This window comes from Aphis gossypii, chromosome 2 (assembly GCF_020184175.1).
Source record: "Aphis gossypii isolate Hap1 chromosome 2, ASM2018417v2, whole genome shotgun sequence".
Taxonomy (NCBI): domain Eukaryota; kingdom Metazoa; phylum Arthropoda; class Insecta; order Hemiptera; family Aphididae; genus Aphis; species Aphis gossypii.
The window spans coordinates 16,241,103-16,267,406 of record NC_065531.1 but is presented as its reverse complement, the minus strand read 5'-3'; the positions used below and the strand labels follow the sequence as shown (position 1 = coordinate 16,267,406).

The 26,304-nt window shown below is 27.8% G+C and overlaps 1 protein-coding gene across 6 annotated transcripts; it reads left to right on the top strand.

The window, feature by feature from the left end:
* The first annotated feature begins 534 nt into the window (after window positions 1-534).
* Window positions 535-26,304, top strand: LOC114125944 (myosin heavy chain, non-muscle). 6 transcript variants are annotated; one of them, XR_007604228.1, is made up of 31 exons: window positions 535-1,528; window positions 8,160-8,316; window positions 8,390-8,517; window positions 16,794-16,817; window positions 17,056-17,079; window positions 17,143-17,235; window positions 17,308-17,470; window positions 17,558-17,701; window positions 17,766-18,133; window positions 18,212-18,382; window positions 18,448-19,233; window positions 19,317-19,576; window positions 19,646-19,862; window positions 19,946-20,275; window positions 20,364-20,487; window positions 20,544-20,752; window positions 20,835-20,963; window positions 21,035-21,167; window positions 21,298-21,476; window positions 21,553-21,786; window positions 21,844-22,029; window positions 22,102-22,296; window positions 22,359-22,523; window positions 22,700-23,127; window positions 23,190-23,335; window positions 23,396-23,585; window positions 23,687-23,804; window positions 23,858-24,021; window positions 24,096-24,241; window positions 24,315-24,417; window positions 25,458-26,304. XR_007604228.1 is itself a non-coding variant. In XM_027989774.2 (31 exons), exons 1-30 carry the CDS (start codon window positions 1,181-1,183, stop codon window positions 24,370-24,372), a joined length of 5,985 nt encoding a protein of 1,994 aa, XP_027845575.1. In that variant the 5' UTR covers window positions 535-1,180; the 3' UTR covers window positions 24,373-24,417; window positions 25,458-26,304. The 6 variants fall into 6 exon arrangements, 5 of the variants coding, with proteins under 5 accessions (XP_027845575.1, XP_027845579.1, XP_027845576.1 ...); XM_027989774.2 differs by having other exon boundaries at window positions 24,347-24,417; XM_027989775.2 differs by having other exon boundaries at window positions 537-1,528; window positions 23,193-23,335; window positions 24,347-24,417.

Below are 26,304 nucleotides of genomic sequence, written 5' to 3'. Positions count from 1 at the left end.
AAAAACAAATGTTAAAAAAGAGCTTAATTAATACTAATAAAGTCTAAAGTGCATTTTTATTATTTCCATTAAAAAATGTTCCAAGGAGACGATGATTGGTTGCTCGGCGCAGTTCTGTTGGCGGGCGAAGAGAAATTTGAACACGAGCGCTGGGAATTACGGCGTTACCACTATGGTCAAACTGATCGTCGGCTCATTGTGGTAATGTGATGCGCGCACGCGCGACAATTTTCGCGCCGGTCGCCGACGCCGCGTATGATATTCGTATTTCCGAATTTGTATTTTGTTATTATTATTATTCCGTATGCGGCATTGCGGCGTATTCCCCGTTCACACACGTATTTTACTGCCAAAACACTCATTATTCCTAAACAACACTGTACCTACGGTTGTAATAATTTCATTGACGTTATAATAGGTAAATGGTAATACGTTCGTCATCCTTGTAATATTATTATACGTCATCACCCGTCGGCTAAAAATGTTTTTTTTTTTTTCCTATCAGCGGGTGTGCGACTCGTCATCGTTGTGTCCCACCGAGAACGGATGAAAACCATAAAGAGAGAACTATAATATAAACTATAAACTGTAAAGAACAGCTTCTCCCGGGTGGTACACAACTGGTACGGCACACGAACGAACCGAGGCGGGCCCGCTACCTTGTGAACGGAAAGACGTTCGCGGTCCGGCACCGATAGCGTTGCAACTCGTAGTCCGTACAACTCGGCGGCACACCACCACGACGACCGCACCGCCACCACAGCGCATCGTCTGTTATAGCGTCTTCGATAGTTGTTTCGGTGGAGGAGGAACGCGAGACCCGACCGTTTTTTCTCTCTCTCGCTCGCTCTCGACCGTAATCGCGTTATTCGTATCGCGCGCGCCCGACGGACGCGACAACCGCAGACCCGGCACAGGCCACAGAATACAGATGCGTTGCAGCAACCCGGACGCGTTCGCCACTGACTTTTGACAACGACCGATAATAATATTAATATTATACGTTTTGTATTTTTATATAATCTCGAGACACGTTTGTTTTGTATTTTAAACGCGTTCAATTGTTTTTGATTGTACAGACCGTTTTTTGGTTTTTTTTTTTTTTTTTAAACATTACTCACATATTTGTATCCGTCGCGCCCGTGGACGACGTACGCGAGTGCGCCGAACCCTCGTAGCCATGGACATGGACACCGACCGCTCGGACCCGTTCATGAAATACCTGGCCGTCGATCGCAATCAGCTCAACGATCAACCCACACAGGCGGAATGGACTCAAAAACGTCTGGTGTGGGTGCCCCACGAGAGCCAGGGCTTCGTTTCGGCCGGTATCAAAGGCGAACGAGGCGATGAGGTCGAGGTGGAAATCGCCGAGACCGGAAAGCGTGTGCTCGTCGACAAGGATGTCATACAAAAGATGAACCCTCCGAAGTTCGACAAGAGTGAAGACATGGCCGAGTTAACGTGCTTGAACGAGGCCTGTGTACTTCACAATATCAAGGATAGATACTATTCAGGACTGATATATGTAAGTCAATAACAGTATTTTTTTTGTTAGAACCATCCAATTGCCCTGTGTGATTTGAAATTTCTATCGACGAACAACCGGTTTTCAAATTGACGATGAAGCATATTGTTCCCCTGTGCAATCTTCCGTCTTAGTGGAATGTATTGTATTATCTATTTGTACTTTTTCCTGACTAATCTGAATAATTAGGTATATATCAATTGTTATAATAATATTTACAATACATGTAATAAAGTCGAAACACTTATGAAAAGTCCCAGAAATACACTGAACTTATCTCTTTTTCCTTTATTCGATTGCATTCAATACATTGAACATAATTATAATAAAACGGTTCAATAATATATTTTGTTAAAATATTCATATGATGGAAACTTTTAATTAGGGTAGGTAGCACTTCACATAATCTTAAAATTTCTAAACCAATTAGCATCATCAGTTTAAACATTAAATGCCTAGCTACATTATTTTGATATTGTTGATTTGTATGTTCAATGAAAAGTATGTAGGTATTTCATATTATTTATGTTAAAAAAAACAAGTTTTTTTCTTTTTTAAATTTATAGTTTACAATTATCAATTTTATGGATTGAATAATATTCATATGACATAAGCCATTTAGAATTTTATAAGTTATACAATTTTTGTTCTTACTGGAATATTACATTTAGTCAAGCATTTACCCTTCTTAAATAAATAAGTAATAGTAATATAATAACAATACATTTTTTTGAGAAATTTTTATAGTTTGGCTTAAGTATTTACTACCTATTCAAATGTACTTCATAATAACTAATAAGTATTGTCCTCAAAATTGCCTATTACAGTTTATTTAATTAGACAATTTATTGTTGTAAAAAATTTGATTTGTAATCTGAAATAGATAATAATTAATATTTTTATTTTACTTATTCATGCCTAAAAAATATATATCATTTATCATATTATGTGGATTACTTAAAACAACTAGTAAAATTCTTGATAAAATGTAAAATAATAGATTGTCTTAAATATTTATATTTTATCTTTCGTTTACAACTATTTTAAAAGAATGACGTTTTGGCTTTTGTATTTAATAATTCTTACCTAGGTATATAAATACTCAAACAATTTTATTGGTGCCTAACTATTAACATTAGGTACTAGTAACTACCTACCTAGCTATTTTTTCATATTGAAATATTTGTCTCGTATATATAAACTTTTCTAGAACACCCAATGCAAATGCATTAAGTATCTATTTACTAAAAGCAAAAACTACTAATAAGCATTGAATTAGGTAACTATTTTATAATTTGTTATAGGTACCTACCTATTCATAAAACAGTTACCTAAATTATATATATATTTTTTAAATGTAAATTAGTTGGTTATAAGTATTATGTACTTACTGATTTATAGAACATTTAATATTTACAAATAAGTGTTATTAAAATTTAGATACCTAATTATACTTATATTTATACCTAGTTTATCAATTTTTACACATTTAAACATTAGTTCAATACTTAACAAAATAATCAAACTATTTTCTAAATACCTACCACGATGTGCTTAGTACCTACTCAATTTTTTTTTTTTAACAATTATTATCTAATATAAAAAATGAATCATAAAACTAATTAATTCACTGTGTCAGATGTGTTAAAAAAATTTCAATCGTTTATTAGTATAGATATTTTTAAATTAAATGTTCTTGGGCTTATTAGGGTAAACTTTCTTTATATCTATAAAGTAATTAATGTAAATGAAAATACATATCAATGTTAAGAAGGTACCTCTACTACTAATAAATTGTAAGAAATCCATATAAGTATTTGTGTGTAATATAATTGTATAAGTATTTATTTAGACAAATAATGGTTAAATGTCTGTAGATTAAATAGTAACCATTTTAATGTGAAAGTTTAAGACGGTTTTAAATAGTAGATACCAGTAAACCATATTTGGCTTCAAAATTATACTAGTAGTCAAGATTATAGGACAAGGTTGTCGACAACCCTTTACATTTTTACCTATATAAATTTAATTATTCAAAAATGTTATAGTTGTCAATCATTTTTTGTTTTTATAATATGTGTTTGTACTCATACATACTGATGGTAGGCTTACAAAGTATTATAGCCGAGACCATAGTTAAGTAGTTGAGTTATACCAGAAGTTATTTAGATATGAATAGTAATTATATTAATGTATATTGAGATAATACCCATTATAATATAATTACTTAACACCATTAAATACATTTAACTTTTGGACTTGCAGTTAACGTTAGATGTATATTTCTTTTCTTAATAGGTATTATAAAATAATAATAATTTTTTTGTTAAATACCGACTATCTAGATATTTAATGTAAATATTTATTAAAACATAAAACAGAGAATGTTGTAATTAACGATGGGTATTCCTTGTATTTAAGAATTTTATATTTTTTAAAGTAAATTCTTTTAGTTTATAAAATATTTGTATTTGGAAGTTTACATTTTTATTCCAATTAACTTTATAATTGTATGAAAATAACACCTGAAAAAAATTAACTTTATGTTTTTAATTACTAGGTAGGTACTTATACTAATAGGTTTAATCATCAAAAAAATCTATGCAACTAAAAAGATATTAAAAAATATGCATATGAAATAAATTGACCATCAGTATTATTATAATAGTTGAGGTAAACATCAATTTATACTGTAGGTACTTAGGTACTACTATAAGTATTAAAAGTAATTTTTAATTCAACATTTAGTGATAAAAAAATTAGAATACTTTTTAATGTTGTAGATATATAACTTAGAAAATACTAAGGTTTTTTAATTAGTTATTTGATTAATATTGTTTTTACGATATTATTTACACTACATAATATTATGTATTGTATTTTGTTTGTTAAGTAGATATAATAATATTTCAGTTGCTGAGTTAATATTATGAATTTCAAAAATATATTTACATTATTTAATTAATGCGATAATTGAAATTTGTATTTAATTTTATTATAAATGTTGAATAATTAATGAAAATAGTAGTAAAAAAAAAAATTAAAAATAGAATATGTTTTTAAATATGTTATAATAATAGTCGTCTTAATACCAGTTGGTATTTTTAGATTGTTGCTTCTGTTTTTCAACAGAAACATGCTAAAATGTTTAAAGGTACCAACAAATGCATGTTATGATTATATTATTATGAATTTCATTTTTTAAATATATTTAAAAATTATAAATCAGTAACGTTCATATTAATATTTCAAAATAAACCCAAATACTCACTAAAAATGCTATTATTATTATTATTATTATTATTATTATTATTAAGCACCTTGGAATGCAGCCTGCAGGTCATTTCAGGTCAGCCAGTGTGACATAATCTTGTCTGGACAACTCACCCTCGTATTAACCTCTGTTGTAGAAACATACTTAGCGTATTTGTTCAATGTGTTCATAAATCGTAATATTATATCATAATATGTAATAAACTTACTACTAAGCGAAAACAAATAATTATTAAGACTTGATTACTCAGACCCAAAAATACTATAGATAGTGTTTGTTTCTTTCAATATTCAATCCTAGATTTGGTTGTTGGTCACCATTTGCTGTTGTCTGCTATGTATATTAAGAACATTAAAAGATTAAAACAATTAAAAATAATGCTCGTTAAAATGAAAACCAAGATAAAATAACTATGTGTCGCTGTGTCATGACATTGTCTAATATACATTCGTTTAATATAGAAGTTCATTTTTTTTTTTATTTGCCCAATTACCGTTATTAGTATAATACACTACATAAAATCGCAACATCAATTATTTTTATTGGGCTTGAATGATTGATTTTACGAATTAGATAAAACTTTAATTATCTTATATTATAAATTATGATACATCGTTCAAAATATATATTGAACATAATCCAATTTAAATTCATAAAATAGATTTAGAAGTACAATTTAATATTTTACATTTACGTATTTCGTGACATGTAATTCTGTATAATGTTACCAATATAAACACTACATTAAAATTGTATATTTGCTATTAAGCTGATATTATAATAACAAGATATCTTAAAGTTAAAATTAAGTTCAAACACTTTCTATTCGTTTTTTAAATGTCATATTTTATGTACAATATGTTTTATCTATAATTAATGATTTCGTCATATTTTAGTTTAATCATTCAATTAAATGTCACTATATATTTGTATAATTATGATACTTTACGATGTTTTTTATTTTTTTGATTTCAATTATTATAGCTGCTTGTACTATATTTTATAATAATATACGTCATTCATTCATTTGGATGACTCTTTTACCATATAGGAATTTTTATTGAAAAAATCCACGAAATGTTTTGAACAATGTATCTGTATAAAATCGTTAGTTACATAACATGTATACTATCTACCTATCTATGGTTATGAACTAAATCGAGAGAGTTCAGTGTATTGCTTTAATTACATTTTCATTTTTCGTTCTAATGGATTTGAGAATAGTCGAAATGTTTTTGTCAAATATTCTAATTAATATTTACTGTGTAGAGCTCAAACGCGTATTCTTAAAAAGAGGAGTGGTTATATTATGTCCAAGGAATGAGTAAAGCCTCAATCCTATGAGTCATAGTCAACATAATCGTATATAACACTTTTCTAACAAATATGCGTTTTTTTTTTTTTTTTATTCATATTTTCTCCTTGGCTATTTATTTTTGTATATCATTTATTTCGTTTTTTATATCTTTTAATTTTTAATTAATTAAAATAACTTATTTTTATATAATAGATTAAGTACTATACATATAGTCTCGCTTATAGTTTAATAGAATTTTTCATTTTATTTGTATGTGTCTATATGAGGCTAAACCCGCTAATATTCACTATACAAATGTCATTTGTTATTATAACCGATTAGTAATCGCAACAATAATGCTGTATGTTGGAATCCTGGTCCATTTTAAAAATTAATTCTATTACGAAACGCAGGAGAAACCTTGTCGGCGTATTGAATCATTCACGGAATTCGTTGGAAATTAGCACCATTTAATCAGATTTAACGGCCATTCAAAAATTCCTTATAGAAATCAATTAGGTCAAATAGTTTATCAGTATAATAATGCAATAAAATGCAATTTTTTTCAATAAATGTACTTATAATTTATTTATTTTCTTTCATAATAAGTAATAATAACCAAGTTCTATAATAATATATTATTAAATATTAGTCGTTATACATTTTATACTAATACGTCATAAAAAATATATATATTGATGTAAAATGTGTTGTGTTTACAAGTGTGCACGTGCACTTTATTTATTTATTAAACCTTTTTTCAGAAATAATTGAATCTCTATTTGTATAGTTCATAATATTCATATACCTATTATTAAATTTCAACTATCGTCTTTCAGCTAATTTTGAAAATGGAAAAATAAAATAATTTTAACTTTTTCAAGCCCTTTTAAGATAAAGTAAAAGAAAACTACTTTTTTTATACGTTTTTTTATGTGTATTCTAAAATAATTTTCCTTATGACTTAAAATGCATATTATAAAGTTAGGTACTAGCAAATTCAAGGTCGCCAATACAAAATATTAAACATATTTAATTTAAACTTGAAATCTCATGTTCATGCTATTTATGTATGGAATCGAAATAAAATTATATCTAAAATGTATAGCTAAGATAAGCTATGAGTTTATTCATTGTCCCAAATTCATGTTTAATATTAAAATATAAAAGTATTCCCTTATTATTTATTTAATAATTATAAATGTTGATGGTTCATACTATAAAATCGCAAAAGTCATTTTGCAATTATATTATTATTTAGTCAAGTACCAATGAGATAAATATGAATATTTATTATATCAATGTAATATGTTATATTTATTGACTAGTGACAAAAAATTTAGTTAGGTACGTACAATAAATAGAAGGTATACAATGTTTAACAATTAATGATCTATATAATCATAAATAATAGGTATTCATTCAAATAATATATAAATGATAGTTTTCGTAAAATATTTAATAGGTAGTTTATTATATTTGTACTAATGTAACGTGTATAGAAGTTAACCTACACATAACAGAGAAAATAAATATAAAATATATTCTTTAGGACAATAACGGATGTTGTTTTTATGAAACTGGTTTTTATTTGTATTTTTGTCTGGGATTTGTTCTCTGTTTGAACTATCAAGAAAACAGGACATGATGGGAAATTTAACACTTATTTTAAAAGGACCAATAAAAAACATATACTTCGTTTTTATAATTGTATGATAAGTGATAACTGATAATAGTTATAATTACTTACAAATTCCCAAAATAATATGAATTAGGATTATTATTCAATAGGTATACTCGTAATATTGTTTTGTAAAAATTGTTGGTCGGTTCCTAGTTATTACCCTAAATTTTATTGTTGAAAATTAACATTTTTTTTCACTTAGCAATTTTTGTTTTTTGAAATAATATTAAGTAATGTTGAACTTATATCCCTAAATGTAATGTATATATATAGAAAAATAAGGTTTGTATGTTGTTCGAATCACACCAGGGATCAGGATTGATTATTATTTTATGTTTTTATATATGTGATATAAATCTATCTTTTAAATTTTTAGACATATTCTGGTCTCTTTTGTGTAGTGGTTAATCCATACAAGAGATTACCTATCTACACAGAAAATATAATGGAACGTTACAAAGGTAACAAACGTCATGAAGTACCACCACACGTATTCGCAGTAACTGATACTGCCTACAGATCAATGTTACAAGGTTAAATACACGTTTTATTAATATTTGTATAGGTTGAAAAAAAGAAACATATTATATATTTTTTGTATTTTAGATCGAGAAGATCAATCTATACTGTGTACTGGAGAATCAGGTGCTGGAAAAACCGAGAACACGAAAAAAGTTATTCAATACCTGGCTTACGTGGCTGCATCAAAACCCAAAGGAGTGATTCAACACGCTGTGAGTAATAATATATCTATCATGTAATCATTTTTATACATTTCGTATTCGACCCACTTATTATTTATTCGAATTAAATCACTATTATAATAAACAAATAAAATTATTTCTTTATAAAAATCAATAAATAATCATTTTAAATAGTGACATTTCCATAACATTAATTAGTCAACACATACAATAAAAAGTATCGATAGTTTTTATTGAGAAATTGTATTTACTTTATTGACTTTAATTTGAATTTGTATAAAATTTAATAATTAGTTTAATTTTAACGAGTTCTATTTATCAATTAATTTCAATAATTAGTTTAAACAAATGAAGTACAAAAAATTCTAAATTCAAGTTGATATAAAATAAAAGCAAGCGACCGTATATTAAGAAGTTGTTGCAAATTAATGTTATATGTGTAGATTTTGTACTTTTAGCATTTCTGTAGGTTTGAAATGAAGGCGTAATGTTGATTTAACTCAAAACCACTCCCATTTCTATATTAGGCTCTTAGATGGATATCTGAAAAGTAATTCATGTAATACACTGTGATTTTTAACCTGCCTGCATTAATAGATCTCACGTTTACTCTGTTGTTTTATTCATTACGTCGACGGACGCGTGCAAAACTCGACTGTAATAATTCACATATTATACCGTATGAGGTTTTCCGTTTTTAATCTGTAAGGGTTTACGTGAAAGCTGGTATACTATGAAAACCAGAATGGAGTTGACCTTAGTTATGGATTTGCAATATTTCTATCCATATTTGTTCTATTATTTATGTCCTTATGTTCCCTTTAGTCATATCACAAAATTATTACATTAGTATAGTAGGTACACTTTATACCCTATAGTGATTTGTATTCTTTCTAATTGATAGGTGTATAATATTACTTGGTCTATACTTTATTTATATACTGCTGATGCTGTTCATGATTGACAGATACGAGACACGTCGTACGTTTATCTTGTATACTTGTACAAGTATGTTATACTTATTATATACATGCATTTTTGCACTATCCGTTGTATATTAATATTTGCCTTAAACAGCTGTGGCGTGGTGTGTGCACTATACACGAATCATTACTTAGTGGTAAACGTGGTGAAAGCTATTATCTTTATTGGCTTGAACAATACATAATCTGTCCTTATTTTGTTTGGAATAATAGCGAAACTCGTCATTGTTGTGTACATATTGAAGTTAAACACCCATGAATGGTGGTTCTAACTCTAAGATGGTAAAATATTCATGTCTAACATAAGCATCATGCCTTTATAATCGTCAATGTCTGTGTATCGTCAGTAGTCGATTCCAATTTAGGCGGTTTCCGTTGAATGCTTAATTATAATAATTTTCTTAGTGTTCCGACGACCTTACACGCTGATTTTCGAATCAAATAATAGAAGATAAAATATCAAACCAAATTCGGTTTGGTCGTTTGTTTTTGACTGATATCTATACTTGTCGTTCGTGACTCGTATTATTTTTTCATAGTATATATAGAGGTATCTGATTCTATCGTGTCGATGTCGTGTACATACTCATGTCACTTGCGTGTATAATTAATATTCATTATGTAGAATGATTTTGTCCGAAGAAAACAAAATGTCGATATATTTTATATTACAGAGAATTAATGTTTATGGTTGAGTACAGTGAAAGTAATGTTTAGATTTGACGGACTCCCGTGCAGTTACAAGGATGATATTGAGTTTGCTGCCTTATTTGGCACCAAACTGATCAGTCCACATATGGTCACAATTTTTATTTTCTTAACCGTGTCATGTGCAAATTCTCATTATATAAGACATCCGCCTGGTTACCCAAATTCACATACGGTTATCATATGCATTAGTCTATTTTTGGGCATATGAATAGGTACTAACGATTCATTACTATGTATTATATTTATTATATGTATATAATAATTGTCATTGATTAAAATGTAATGGGGCCTCTATATTGTATAAACAACTATACGTAATATTATATAAAAATAAAATACCATAATTCATTCATAATAGGTTTCGAGTTGATTAGAACATTTTATTAAAACAAAAGGAATAAAATGTAGAGTTTGAGTTTTACTTAGTCGAGGAACTGAGAATATTTTAACATTTAAAAAAATAAATTCTTGAATTTCTGCGAAGTTGCTTTTTATTTTAATTTGTTTGTTTAGCACACAGTCACGTCTGATTTAACGGCATAAGTTTATGAATAGGTTACAATGACGGGTGTTTAATCAGTTCGGCACGTGCTAGACGCTAGTGCCTAGTGTTAAATGTTTTTATTATTTTAACATTGATAGCAATGATAAATAAATCGCTCAATCTGTCCAATTTAGAATATAACATGTTATTATTTAGTCGTATTTTAAAAAGTAAAATAATCATCGATTAGTACGAATCGATTTTTATATTAGCCAAAGTATATTAGTAGAGATAAATGTTAGTGACGTTCCAAATTATATGATTAAATGTGAGGATATTTTTTATTATTTACTATATAATGTCTTTATTTACATTAGTAAATATTGGTCTTGGTGTTTCTATTTTTTTTTAAATTTCGATAAATCTAACTTAACAAATTTGAATGTCTTAAAGATTGGTTTTTTCTTCTTACAAATTATGATAACATTGTATTATGACTGTGTTGTTAAAGAGCTTAAGATTCTAGATATTGTGTTATGTTTTACAGCACACTCCAATCGTACAATTTTTAATAATTGTATAGTAACAATACTATATAAAAGTACGCCGTATAGTATAATATAGTATAGTACGCCGTATAGTATGCCGGATTGAATAAAAAATAAATTAATTTCATGTTTCTTTAAAATTTAATGTGGTCAATTATGAACCATAAATCATAGTTTAAGGGACCATTAGTTCACTATTGATTCATTAAATGTTTAGTAATTGGTTTCAGCAATAGTGCGTATAACAGTATAGTTGCTTTATTGTTTTTTTGTCGCTTACGATGTAGGTATACTATTATTTTTTATTCTGACTAGAAGTTAAAGCTCCGTTGGATCGGCTTGGCCTTCTATCTGTTGTTTTTATTTTTCTGTCACATTGAGCCAATGACTTGCTTGATAATGCCACATTGAGGACCTATTATGGAATTGACGCGGTGTAAAAATCGCTTCTTAAACAAACTTTAGAATAGCGTATTTTGTAATTTATCCATTGGCGTGAAACACACATTAAATATACGTAGCGGTATAGAATCTACTCCGAAGCTGTGTCCCAAAACTCATGTGCATGTTACCATAAATAGCTTTTTGTGCTTATCACGACGTCCGTGATGTAGGTACGCTTTAAACATATTAGCGATTGGCCTTGTGCGCTGCGACAAATGTAAAAAAAAAATTACAAATATGTATAAATACAATTCATATTATAATCGTTTATATGAAATTTCGTCTTGTTCTCTATAGGTGTTCCGCGTACGATTCCGTTTTTTTTTAATCGAACGCTCGTTATCGTGTTGGAATTATGTATGCATTATGACTCATGCGTTTGACCACGTTAGGGCCCCCTTGCGATTTCTACCAGATAAGCTGGTTTAATCGTCTTATTAGGTATTATAATTTAGAAAACACTCTAGAAATATTGTTATCATAAAATTATATACTTCAAACCTAATAAAAAACATATTATCTGTAATTATGTTTAAACGTTTATAAAACGTAATCAATTTATAATAATATCGGAATTTGCGAAACGTCTTTTTAAAAATTCAAATCCTATAGTTAAAATAATCGTGTAAATTTCTTAGTTTGGAATATAATAATCAATGATATAACAAATTAAAATACTATTGCATCTATTGCATGTGTACAGTGAGTAATAATTTTTTTTTAAAATATTAACAAGTAGAAAAAAGTCGTCGTTGACATTATTTAATATTTTCCTATACCGTTTCCTAACACTAACAGCTATATTAATGTATTAATGTTTTCAATTGGTGTTTACAAATCATCATGGTTTGTTTAAAAACTATCGACGACAATGATGATAATTTATGATTATAATGATTTTATAATAATAACAATAATACGCGCGTTTGAATCGTATACACTCAGACCTTATACTCAGTATAATCAGTATATATATTTAGGTATATACCACATACACGTGTGATTTTTATGTTAAATAACAATGATAATAATATGTTTTTCTTTCAATACAGCCTACGTCAGTCCTAATAACACGACATCCGGCAATACCTTAATATAATAATAATAATATTATTTTAGTGATAACGCTTAATCTACATAGAAGTACGAATAACAAAAATCGTAAACGTATATTTGAGTAAAGGTATATTTTAATGCATATCAAGTCTTAGGTTATTAAATAAGTTTGTGAATACTTAATTTTGGTATAAAATATAAGATATTTTTATTCATGCAGAACCAATAATTACATCACATTTTAGATTCTGAACGGAGTTATGATTGTGTTGATTTTACAATTATGTGTAAATCTTTTGTATCTGTGTACACCATAACTTGTTGAAATAATGCTTCAATTTACTTCAGGGGTTGTTTTCGATGTCAAAGTGACTATCCTTGAAGTTTCCAGTAGTTTTCAAAAAAATCGGGAAAAACCACAAAAAAGTGACGGAAAACGGGATTTTTTTTATACAAAACTATAACTTTTGACAAAATCTATTTTTTTATATATAGTTATAACTTATAACTCAAAAGGTAATCACTGTAAATATTTGAAATTTTCACCAAATGTTTATAATAGCGTTATCTATACACTGTTAAATTGTACATAATTTTAATATTCTGGCTTTGAGGCATTTGAACAATTGGAATTTTCGATTTTTCTAAGTATTTTTTTTTTTGGATGTCGATAAAAAAATTGTCTAAGCCTAAAAAACTTAAAGGTGTAAAACAAGGTTTTATAAGGTAAATTTCACCAGTTATTTAGATTGGTATTTTCGTCACACTATTTAATTTTCAATATTGAAAAAAATTGTCAAAATCGTAAATATTTGTAAATTATTTTATAGTTAGAAATGTATAAAAAAAATTGTAGGTATAAGTAGCTAATAGTTGAAAATTGAATACAATATTTTCCATTAGTTTGGCTTACATTGCTTACAATAATTAGGTATAGAAAAATTTGAGCGTTAGCTAATTAAAAACATCTTATTAATTCAAGTTTAAATTTTTACAAAATCAAATATTCACGTGTTAAATTAATCATTGTATACAGTCAAATAATTTTAAATTTTTGTTATAGTTTAAGATTAGTAGTTATAGAAACTTGAAACACTCACTAGTTGCTTAAATTTGTATTTTTTGTACATGATTTAATTGTATATGATACCTATTATTGCATTCAAATTTAACCCATTATAGTGATCTACTCTAAATCTGAGGTCCGCTCGATACCTACTCTATAGCAGAGCATTACACACTTGAACACCTCCTTTTTTTCATGATAATTCGTTTCTCGTTACTACGCTGATGCCATAAATTATATTTTTATATTTTTCGTAAAAAAAGTTTTAATTTCTGTTAGATAAGTATATTTAGGTAAAATCTGCAAATATTTATTTAAATCTAAAATGAATCAATTCTCTTACTGGCGTATAACTTATAAATATTTTATAATATTGATTATTTTTAAATTATTATTCTGGACCATTTACACTAAATCACTGTAATACAATTAACAGTATTTTCAACCTTTTTTCTGTAGTGCCTTCCCAAATGTATGTTCAATTTTTAACGGCCCTTAAGTATATATATGTTTTGTGTAAGTGGGTGACTAAAAAATTAGTTTGCAACCTTTTAGGGGGTCGGGACCTTCAAGTTAAGAAACGCTGCGATTATATAGAATGATAAATTACGGCCATTAAAGACATTTAAAAGCTATCTAACAATTGTTTATGTAAAATTGAATATGCAAGATGACCATTTTTATTTTTTAAGTTGGCACTTGTTTGAATATCTCAAGTTCGTTTTCAAAAAAGTCTGGAATTGAATAAAAAAGATGCGCCCAAATCCGCCAGGCGCCAATACAATACGACTTTTTGATATACTTATATAGTTATATTATATACTCGTGCATATGGAGCATACATGTTCCTATAGAATAATAGATACACACGAGTTGCATAATACCTTTTTGGAGATAAGAACTCTACTCATTAGTCGTGTTTCTCGGGGACGTGTATGTATGTACGCTGTGAATATATATTATAGTTGTGGTGTCCTATATTACCTCTGTATCGTATTATCGTGTAAAGCATGTTTTTTTTCTATTGCGCGGTATAAACGCGACCGGAATCGTCTAAAAACGCATAGCGCCGCGTCTTTGTTCCGTGCGCGCATTTATGTTAATCGTCACGTTCTCCGCCATGCGAATTTGAACAGAGAAAAGAAATTGCGGTACCGTTCAACGCATATAAATAACAAGTACGATATATATATTGTAATATACATTATTATTAGGTACTTACTTTTAATAACTATGTTAAAAATTAAAACAATTTTTTTTTTTAATAAAAACTATCTAGAATGTTTGCGCACCTTAGTAGGTAAAACGATAATATTTTTCTAACATTATAAGCACGCTACATATTATGCAGTGTTCGGAAACAAAAAATATAATATATTTGTTTACGCAATGACTTGTGTAAAAATAAAAATATATATTTAGCGTCTTGTGTGTTGTGGATATGTTTTCTTTTTGGTATTCTTACCTCGTGATACATAGTATTGAAACGGCAATATTGTTTAAGACGCGCTTATGTTTAAAATTATATTTGTTGAAATAATGTACCTACCCAAACATACGATTAGCCATATAAATTCACCTAATCAAAGAAGGCCATAAAGCATAACAATTACTACCACAATATATTGTATTATTGAAAAGTGGTAAAATGTTTTTCTAACCGGCTTACAAAGATTTTATACATTTCCTTATTGATTTATATTTCTATCGAAATTTATTTAGTAAGTTCACACCAAAGAAACGTCGTTATTAAATTCTTTTTTATACATATATTAGGAGCATCTAGTTATGTGTAATATTTTTGTTATTAATTATAATATAGAATGCGTTTGGTATAAAAATATCTTATAAAAGATAATTCTAAAATTGTTAAAAATCAACAAATGATTCGTTCATTAGTCATCGGCCGTCGTAATTTATTGACATTAAAGAACGTGTCTCATAGATTATTAATAAGTGTTCGACCAAGTTGTACAGATAGCTGTAATTTTACGCGTTCAAATGAGTTCTTAAGTTGATGTGTCTTATCAATAATAATTTAACTTATTGTTTATAGTAGGCATTTACGCAAATATACCAAATGGTTTTTTCTTTTAAGTTATGCGCGTTTGCTTGCCTATTATAGCGTCACGATTGTAATAATTATGTGGACTACACTTGAACTGTCTATGTGCTTATCAACAATTTTTTTCAGCTGAAAATTGTTTTAAAATAATTCCTTTAACTATAAATTTATTCTTACAATACAATTTAAAATATTCAATTAATTGTATTTTAATTTTTGCGTTTGGCATTTAGGTACTTGATTATATTTTAAAATTTCTCACGAACGCCCTTTAAATCATAATATGTATTTCGTATGGTTATGAATTAAAGCTTTAATTTATAACGCTAACTTAAACATCCATGTTGTATTATTATTACCCATTTTCAATAATATTGATTATAGAAGACATTTATTATAATTTTTATAAGACACTAATTTTTCCATTGGAGGTTTTCCATTCATTTTTGCAAACCTAATTTTATATATAACTGATCAGAACAAACAATAAGTAAATTTTATTATTGACGTTTTTAATTTGTCTAAAATGCTAATGTAGATACTAAACTTCATTACCTGTGTTAAATAAAACCAATATTATAATATTAGATAAGCACCTCTTATTCATGTTACACAAATAGAACCTGTATAACATTCATCGAGTAAATTGCTTAAAAAGAAAAAGAAAACAAAATATTACGTAATTTATTTATTTTTCTATATTTAAAACACTGGTTTTATACAATGTAGAAAAAATAAATTTCTATTTTGCTAATTATTTACAAAATATTTTACTACTCAAACTTAAAAATGATTATAGGTACCTCTTAAATCTGGTAAAAGGCTAAATTTTATTATAATAATATTGTTCTTCCTTTATTCCTTCTATTAAAAATATTAAAAAATACGTATATTATACTTATTTACTTGTTTTCTTTTTCTATGTTCATGTTGATTTTTGGAAAATCAGTCACCTGGTCCAGCTTTAGTTGTTGTAAGTATACATGATTATATTAAGTTTATTGTTATCAATTTATTTAGTTTATTATTTAAGTATCTAACTGTATCAGGAGTTTTTAACCTATATTTAATATTCTCTTTAAAAAAAAAAACTAAACTGTGTTATACATTAAATAATATATATTATTATCTATTAAAATATTTATATTTATTGCCTTATAAAAATGTTTGCACGCTTTCCATTCGGATTGATGATGTACTTATTTAACTAGTGTAATACTAATGTTAGTTATGAGGTGAGTGGATAAATATTTTCTAGTTTAATAAAAAAAAAATTTTATGTATATATTTTTGTTTAGGGTGAATTAGAACAACAGTTGTTGCAAGCTAATCCCATTTTAGAAGCATTTGGTAATGCGAAAACTGTGAAAAATGACAATTCTTCTAGATTTGTGAGTTTTGTTTTAAACAGTTTTTAACCAATATGTTAATGACTCTAAATTTTACTTAATTTCTATTTTCAGGGTAAATTTATCCGTATTAATTTTGATGCTTCTGGTTTCATTGCTGGTGCTAACATTGAAACTTACTTATTGGAAAAATCGAGAGCTATACGACAAGCAAAAGATGAACGCACATTCCATATTTTCTACCAACTGCTATGCGGAGCAACTGCTGAACAAAAAAGTAAATTATTATTATTTACTTTTTATTTTTACATAATTATACTGGCTATGATTAAATTAAAATTGATATCTTATATTTTGTTTTTAGCCGAATTTATACTTGAGGACCCTAAAACTTATAGTTTCCTTACAAATGGTAATCTCCGTGTACCTGGTGTGGATGATGCTGCTGAATTTAGAGAAACAGTTAATGCTATGAATATCATGGGAATGACAACAGAAGATTATTCTGGTATGTTAAATCACAATTATTTGTTTAATAAATGTAGCTTAACGCCCATGTATAATTTTTTTAGCAATTTTCCGAATTGTGAGTGCTGTTATGTTGTTTGGAAACATGCAGTTTAAACAAGAGCGCAATAGTGATCAAGCAACTTTACCTGATAATACAGTAGCCCAAAAAGTAGCTCATCTATTGGGTTTATCTATAACCGAAATGACTAAAGCTTTCCTAAGACCTCGTATCAAAGTAGGCAGAGATTATGTATCCAAAGCCCAGACCAAAGAACAAGTAGAATTTGCTGTAGAAGCTATTTCTAAAGCATGTTATGAACGTATGTTCCGTTGGCTTGTTAACCGTATTAATCGATCTTTAGATAGATCTAAAAGACAAGGAGCATCATTCATTGGAATTTTGGATATGGCTGGATTTGAAATATTTGAAGTAATTTCTTTAGTTACTATTTTGTTATATTTTAGTCTAATTAAATTTGTATTAATATATTTTTATTATTTTTATTAGTTGAACTCATTTGAACAGCTGTGCATAAATTATACAAATGAAAAACTGCAACAGTTATTCAATCATACCATGTTTATTTTAGAACAAGAAGAATATCAAAGAGAAGGTATTGAATGGAAATTTATTGATTTTGGATTGGATTTGCAACCCACTATTGATTTAATTGATAAAGTATGTATTGTGGTTTAATTTTCAATTCATTTTTAGCATAAACTAATTTTTCTTGTAATTCATAGCCTATGGGTGTTATGGCCTTATTGGATGAAGAATGTTGGTTCCCAAAAGCTACTGATAAATCATTTGTAGAAAAACTGATGTCTGCCCAAAGTGTTCATCCCAAATTCCATAAAACAGACTTTAGAGGTGTTGCTGATTTCTCAATAATCCACTATGCTGGAAAAGTTGATTACTCTGCACATAAGTGGCTTATGAAGAACATGGATCCATTGAATGAAAATATTGTTCAACTTCTACAAGCTTCTCAAGATCCTTTTGTAACTCATATCTGGAAAGATGCGGAAATTGTAGGTATTGCTCATCAAGCTCTCACTGATACACAGTTTGGAGCACGGACAAGAAAAGGAATGTTCCGTACAGTGTCGCAATTATATAAAGAACAATTAAATAAATTGATGATCACTTTAAGAAATACTAATCCTAATTTTGTAAGATGTATTATCCCAAATCACGAGAAAAGAGCTGGTAAAATCGATGCTCAACTTGTACTTGATCAACTGCGATGCAATGGAGTTTTAGAAGGAATTAGAATTTGTAGACAGGGTTTCCCCAATCGTATTCCATTCCAGGAGTTCAGACAACGATATGAACTTCTTACATCAAATGCTATACCCAAAGGTTTTATGGATGGCAAAAAGGCTTGTGAAAAAATGATTAAAGCTCTTGAACTTGATACAAATCTCTATCGTGTTGGTCAGTCCAAAATATTCTTCAGAGCAGGTGTTCTTGCTCATTTAGAAGAAGAACGAGACTTCAAAATTTCTGACCTCATTGTCAACTTCCAAGTAAACATTCTTAAGATTAATATTTTTATTATATTACAGATTTAAAACTATTTAGTTTACTATTAATCACTTCTGACTTTTAGGCTTTCTGTAGAGGGTACTTAGCAAGAAGAAATTATCAAAAACGTTTACAACAATTGAATGCCATTCGTATTATTCAACGCAATTGTTCAGCATATTTAAAACTGAGGAATTGGCAGTGGTGGAGATTATATACTAAAGTTAAACCTCTGTTAGAAGTTACCAAACAGGAAGAAGTATTATCCATTAAAGAAGAAGAATTGAAAGTAGTTAAGGAAAAATTAGATTCTCAACAGCGTGGTGTTCTTGAACTCGAGAAGAAGTAATATATTTTTAATTTTATTTAATAATTTATATCTCGAGATGTAAAATATTATTTTTTTACTAATAGATATCAAACAGCAGTGGATGAGAAAAATGCCTTGGCTGAACAACTACAAGCAGAAGTTGAATTATGTGCTGAAGCTGAAGAAATGAGAGCTCGACTTGCTGCTAGGAAATTAGAACTAGAAGAAATATTGCATGATTTAGAAGCTAGAATTGAAGAAGAAGAAGAAAGATCTAGTACATTAGCTCAAGAGAAAAAGAAGTTACAAATTAATATAAATGTTAGTACCATTAACTTGTTAAGTATTTAAAAATCGAAATTATTTTCAAAAAATATTATTATTTTTTTTTTTAATAATTTTAGGATTTGGAAGAACAATTAGAAGAAGAAGAGGGGGCACGGCAAAAACTTCAATTAGAACGTGTTCAGATGGATGCCAAACTTAAAAAGTTGGAAGAAGATCTCGCACTCGCTGAAGACACTAATGTGAAACAAGTCAAAGAAAAAAAGGTTTTAGAAGAAAGAGCTGCAGATTTGGCACAAACATTAGCTGAAGAAGAAGAAAAGGCTAAACATCTAGCTAAATTAAAAGCAAAACATGAATCATCCATTGCAGAATTAGAAGAACGCCTATTAAAAGATAATCAACAAAGACAAGAAATGGACCGTACTAAGCGTAAAGTTGAGACTGAGGTAAGAATATATTTATTATAAGTTATAATATATCATCTATAGAAAACTAGAAATAATTTATACTATACATTTTAAATATTATTTTTAGGTAAATGATTTAAAAGAACAGTTAAACGAAAAGAAAGCTCAAGTAGAAGACTTACAATTACAACTTGGTAAACGAGAAGAAGAATTGACCCAAGCATTTATGAGAATTGACGAAGAAGCTGCAAGTAAGTTTTTCTTTATTCTTGTATGATTAGTTATTATTATAAAAAACATTTTACAGGTAAAGCGCAATCTCAAAAAGCGCTCAGGGAATTGGAATCTCAACTTGGGGAACTTCAAGAAGATCTTGAAGCTGAACGTACTGCCAGAAGTAAAGCAGAAAAACAAAAGCGTGACCTTAATGAAGAACTTGAAGCTTTAAAACATGAGCTTTTGGATTCTTTAGACATAACTGCAGCACAACATGAACTTAGAGCTAAACGAGAACAGGTATAATATTTATAAATCATTTATCAGTTCACATGCTTAACCTTTAAACACCTTAATATCCATAAATGTTGTTTCCTATTAGGAATTGGCAACCCTAAAGAAATCATTAGAAGAAGATACACAATCGCACGAAATTATTATTACCGAAATGCGACACAAACACAGTCAAGAAATATCCGTTATAAATGAACAGATAGAATCCTTGAAAAAAGTATTGCTCTGAAATTTAAAACATATATGTAGCAAAATTATATTATACTTTAATTTTTAATTATTTTATAGTCTAAAAGTCAATTGGAAAAATCTAAACAAACTCTTGAAGCCGAAAATGCTGATCTTGCTGCTGAACTCAAATCTTCCGCATCTTCAAAATCTGAATTAGAAAGGAAACGTAAAATTACTGAAGCTCAACTTAGTAAGTACTAACTTTTAAATAATAAAATAAAGTCTACAGTAAAATTAAAGATTCAATTTAACAATTGAATAATAAATAAAATATAAATTATAATTTTTTGTAACTTTTTTAATTAATTTTTTTTTTATAGGTGAGATACAAAGTAAATTTGCAGAATCAGAACGTTCGAAAAATGAATTAATTGATAGACTTTCTAAACTTAGCAATGAATCTGAATCCATTGTTAATCAATTAGAAGCAGCTGAACTCAAAGCTTCTGCTGCAGAAAAATCTGCTGGAACAATGGAAACTCAGTTGCAAGAAACACAAGTATTTAAAATAATTATTTAATTTTTTTTTTTTTTTAGCTTGATTATTAATATATTGTTATTGTTATTTTATTAAGGCACTACTAGAAGAAGAAACTAAGTTAAAACTGTCATTGAACTCAAAACTAAAACAAATTGAAAGTGAAAAAGAAATTTTACAAGAACAATTGGAAGAAGAAGAAGAGTCCAAGAAAAACATGGAAAAACAAATAGTTGCTCTTAATTTACAAATAACTGAAACACGCAAAAAAATGGAAGATGATGCTGAATCAACCGCTGCAATGGAAGCTTCTTATAAAAAAATCTTTAAGGTATATTAATATTTGCTTTTTTTTAGTTTGAAATTTGTATTTACACCTATTTTGTAGGACGTGGAATTGTTACAACGACAAATTGAAGAATTACAAGCAACAAATGATAAATTGGAAAAATCTAAGAAGAAACTTCAATCCGAATTAGATGATATCAATATTGATTTAGAAGCCCAACGATCTAAGGTCATTGAACTTGAAAAGAAACAAAGAATATTTGACAAAACTCTTGCTGAAGAAAAGGTAACAACATAGTTATATTTATCTCCTTTTTGAAATAAAATTTAAATTATCATTTTAAATACTAAATATTAGGCGGTTTCCGAGCAAATGGCTATTGAACGTGACACTGCTGAACGAGAAGCTCGAGAAAAGGAAACACGTGTGCTTTCTTTAACCAGAGAACTTGATGAACTGATGGTTAAAGTTGAAGAGTTGGAAAGAGGAAAGAGAACACTTCAAAATGAGTTAGATGAATTGATAAATAATCAAGGAACAGCTGACAAAAATGTTTGTACACATTTATGACTGACCTATTTTTGAAAGTAGTATTGAATTCATTTTTTTTCCAGGTTCATGAATTGGAAAAGGCAAAACGAATATTAGAATCACAATTGGCTGAGATTCGTGTTCAGAATGAAGATTTGGAAGATGAACTTCAAATAACCGAAGATGCTAAATTAAGACTTGAAGTGAACATGCAAGCATTGAGGGCTCAGTTTGAACGTGATCTTGTTGTAAGTGACTTAAAAAAATAATATCTCACAATAATGATAATTTATATCTAACTAGTGTTAACAAGATTCAAAGACCCTTATTTTTCCTTATATTTAATGTTTTTAGTTTATTTCACCATAGTTACTATAAATCAATTTTTGTTGAAGTATTTTATTGTATTAATCATGTTAATTAGGCCAAAGAAGAACAAAGTGAAGAAAAACGTAGAGGACTTTTAAAACAAATCCGTGATATTGAAGCTGAACTTGAAGACGAACGCAAACAAAGATCGACTGCAATGGCTGGTCGCAAAAAAATTGAAGCTGATTATAAAGATCTTGAACAACAGTTAGACATGCACAACAAATTAAAAGAAGATGCTTTAAAACAACTTAAAAAATTACAAGTTCAATTGAAGGATGCTACTCGTGATGCTGAAGAGGCTAGAGCTTCTCGTGATGAGCTTTCGGCAACGGCAAAAGAAACTGAACGTAAATTGAAATCTGTTGAAGCTGAATTGCTGTTATTGACAGAAGAATTATCTGCATCTGAAAGAGCTAGACGTGTCGCAGAAAGTGAACGTGATGATCTACACGAAGAAATGAATAGCAATTCTAACAAGGGGTTTGTGTTATTATTTTTGTTGGAAAATTAGAATATTTTTAATAGGTATTATATTTTGTTAGCAGTACACTAATGGTCGATGAAAAGCGTCGTCTTGAAGCAAGAATATCTACATTAGAAGAAGAACTAGAAGAAGAACAGACAATGTCCGAAGCGTTGAACGAACGAATTAGAAAAGCTCTAATTCAAATTGAACAGTTGAATTCAGGTAAATTAATTTTTTTTTTTTTATATATTACCAAAAATATTTATTAATTATTTTGGTTAGATTTGGCAAATGAACGAGCAACAACACAAAAATTGGAGACAAATAAAATGTTATTTGATAGACAAAACAAAGAATTAAAGGCCAAATTAGCAGAAATTGAAACCAATCAACGAGTAAAAACTAAAACTGCCATTGCCAACTTGGAATCTAAGATTGCCAATCTTGACGAGCAACTGGAAACTGAAGCCAAGTAAGTATAAAAAAAAAAAAAACTGATGGATTAAAAGAATCTTGTGTTGTATGAGTTTTTGTTTCATCTTGACATTACTAAAAATAATTTTCCGTGATTAGGGAAAGACAATTACAACAAAAAGCTAATCGTAAATTAGAGAAAAAAATGAAAGAAGTTGTAATGCAATTAGAAGATGAAAGAAGAACAATTGAACAGTACAAGGAACAAGTAGAAAAGGTATGTATGTCAAACCCTATCACAGACATTGTTACTACTTTTTTTTTCTTTAGAGCAATGCTAGAGTTAAAACACTGAAGAGGCAAATTGAGGAAGCAGAAGAAGAAATCAGCAGAGAAAAGCACCAGAAACGAAAAATTCAACGCGATCTCGATGAACTTTTGGAATCCAATGAATCAATATCCAGGGAGAATAATAATTTGAGAAGCAAACTCAGGTTCTTAAAAATACATAATATGTTTATTGAAAAAATTGCTATAACATGTGTACATTTTGTTGTGTTTTTTAAAGACGAACTGGAGTGACCACGACTTCTAGAATAGGTGCTACTGGTAGTAAACGAGGCTCAACAATTGATGATTTATCAACAGTACATGGTAGTTCTCTTGATGATTCACTGGAGTCAAACAATGGATCAAATGATACAAATTCTCTTGGTAAGTAAAAATAGTTTTAAATGTGAACATAATTAGAATAAAACTATACTGTTGTATTATTCTTATGGTCAAGTGGACGGCGTGAATTAATATTACAATATTTAGGTGCCGAAGACATGTGGTCTCGTTAAATTTTCAAGATTATTACTTTTCAATCAAAAAATAAATAAATAATGGTATGTAGGGAATGCACATGAACAACCATCTCTTAGTTTCGACTTATCAATTTAACTCCTTTGTGCTAAAAACTTGGCTTATTTATTTCAAAATTGGGATTTTCTCAACCCTGTCTAATGATATTCAAATATTTTTCATTTTTATAATATAAGCCATTGTTTTTTCTCACATTTAACGCATGGGAAAATGTAATGATTAATCCATTCTATTTCCAGCAACAGCTATGTTCAAAATATTTTTTAATTTGTTAAAAATTAATCTGATGGTCAATTGTATACATTTTTAAGCTGTGATAATAATATAATATTGTAATTATTGGTTATTGCTTAACAACTATAAATGTTTTTTGTAACTCGATATTGTTTAATATATGAAAGCATATTATAACATTTTTGAACGTAGCTGTTAATTTTAGTAAAAAATAATAACCCAGAATCAATATTATTTATTATTGGATTAATGTATAGTCGTAATTATTATTTTTAAATATAATCTAATATTAACAATGGTTGTATGAACATAGTACCAAATAAGGATTTAATTTTTAATTCCTGACTAATTCAAATTAATGATTAATATCTATTCTTATCAATTTGTGTAGTTATTAGTGTTATTAGTTATTACTTATTAAGTTTTTGTGTAAACACTGCCCCATTAAAAATTAATATTGGTGAACATTCAATTTATAATTCTTGATCAAAAAAAAAAAAAAAATTGACAGAAAAAATATTTCATTGATATACATTATATTGAATTCACCACGAGAGAAAGAAAAAAAACTATTGGCAATAACAAATAAGTGATAACCTGTATTGAATACCTAATTGTCCTAATTCATAAATAATTTTTACAAGACATTGAAATTGTAAAAAAATTATAATATTTGGATGATAGCATGTAAAATCAAATAAAAACGCTATTTTTAATCTTTAATAACTAAAATAAGTATGTAGTTTTTAGGCTGATTATATTTGTTTAATCTTACTATTTAACCATAAGTTACAGCTAGTATTGTTATAATAACGTTATCATTTTTCAGGTCCGTGAAAACACAAGGCTCAAAAAAGAAACCGAATTTTTTTAAATTATAGTTTTAACCAGAAACAAAATTTCCTCCTCCCTTGATATTACCCTCAATTATTGTACTGTACTTATATTTACTGTATACTTAAAAAAATTTGATTTGTTGCCAAATAAAAATGATCATCTCTGACATTTTACATTTTATTCTGAAATGCATTAAGTATTACAACACCCATTGTTTTTCTGAGAACGGAAAACTGTTATTATTTATTATTTATTTATAATGATTCTATGTTTTTTTCTTTTTAAATTTTTTGTGTTTGTATAAAATAATTTCTTTTCTAACAACAATAATTATTTATATATATTAATCATTAACAATATAATAATAAAAACATTAATGCCATTTACATTTTTATATTTATATTCAAATTACATATTATTACTCGTCAGTAATATAATATGCTACACATTCCTTATTATTATTATTATTATTATTATTTTATTTTATTATTATTTTTTTTTTGTATTTGTTACATTTTATACAGAATCTTGGACATGTAGATAAAATTAAAAACGAATTATTATTTTTGTATTTTACCTATATATTGATGATAATTTGTATTTTCAAGGTTGTTTTGTGAAAATCGCGTACTGATGAAAAAAAATATCATATATTTATACATGAAATACATATTATACACAAATTATTCTTTTTTATACTATACGATAATAATAATTTTATTTATTATATTATGAAAAATGCATTTACCATAATTATTTTTATGCTTAAATATTATTTTATAATTAAGGAATAATTTGATTAATCATTAAACAATAATAAAAAAAAAAATAATATTAAA

Bases quoted from the DNA above. Each gene is read 5' to 3' on its own strand.
- LOC114125944 (XM_027989774.2), top strand. From the start codon at position 1,181: ATGGACATGGACACCGACCGCTCGGACCCGTTCATGAAATACCTGGCC. The intron at 22,030-22,101 runs GTAACAACATAG...ACTAAATATTAG, and splicing joins AAACTCTTGCTGAAGAAAAG to GCGGTTTCCGAGCAAATGGC. The intron at 24,242-24,346 runs GTAAGTAAAAAT...TACAATATTTAG, and splicing joins AAATGATACAAATTCTCTTG to GTGCCGAAGACATGTGGTCT.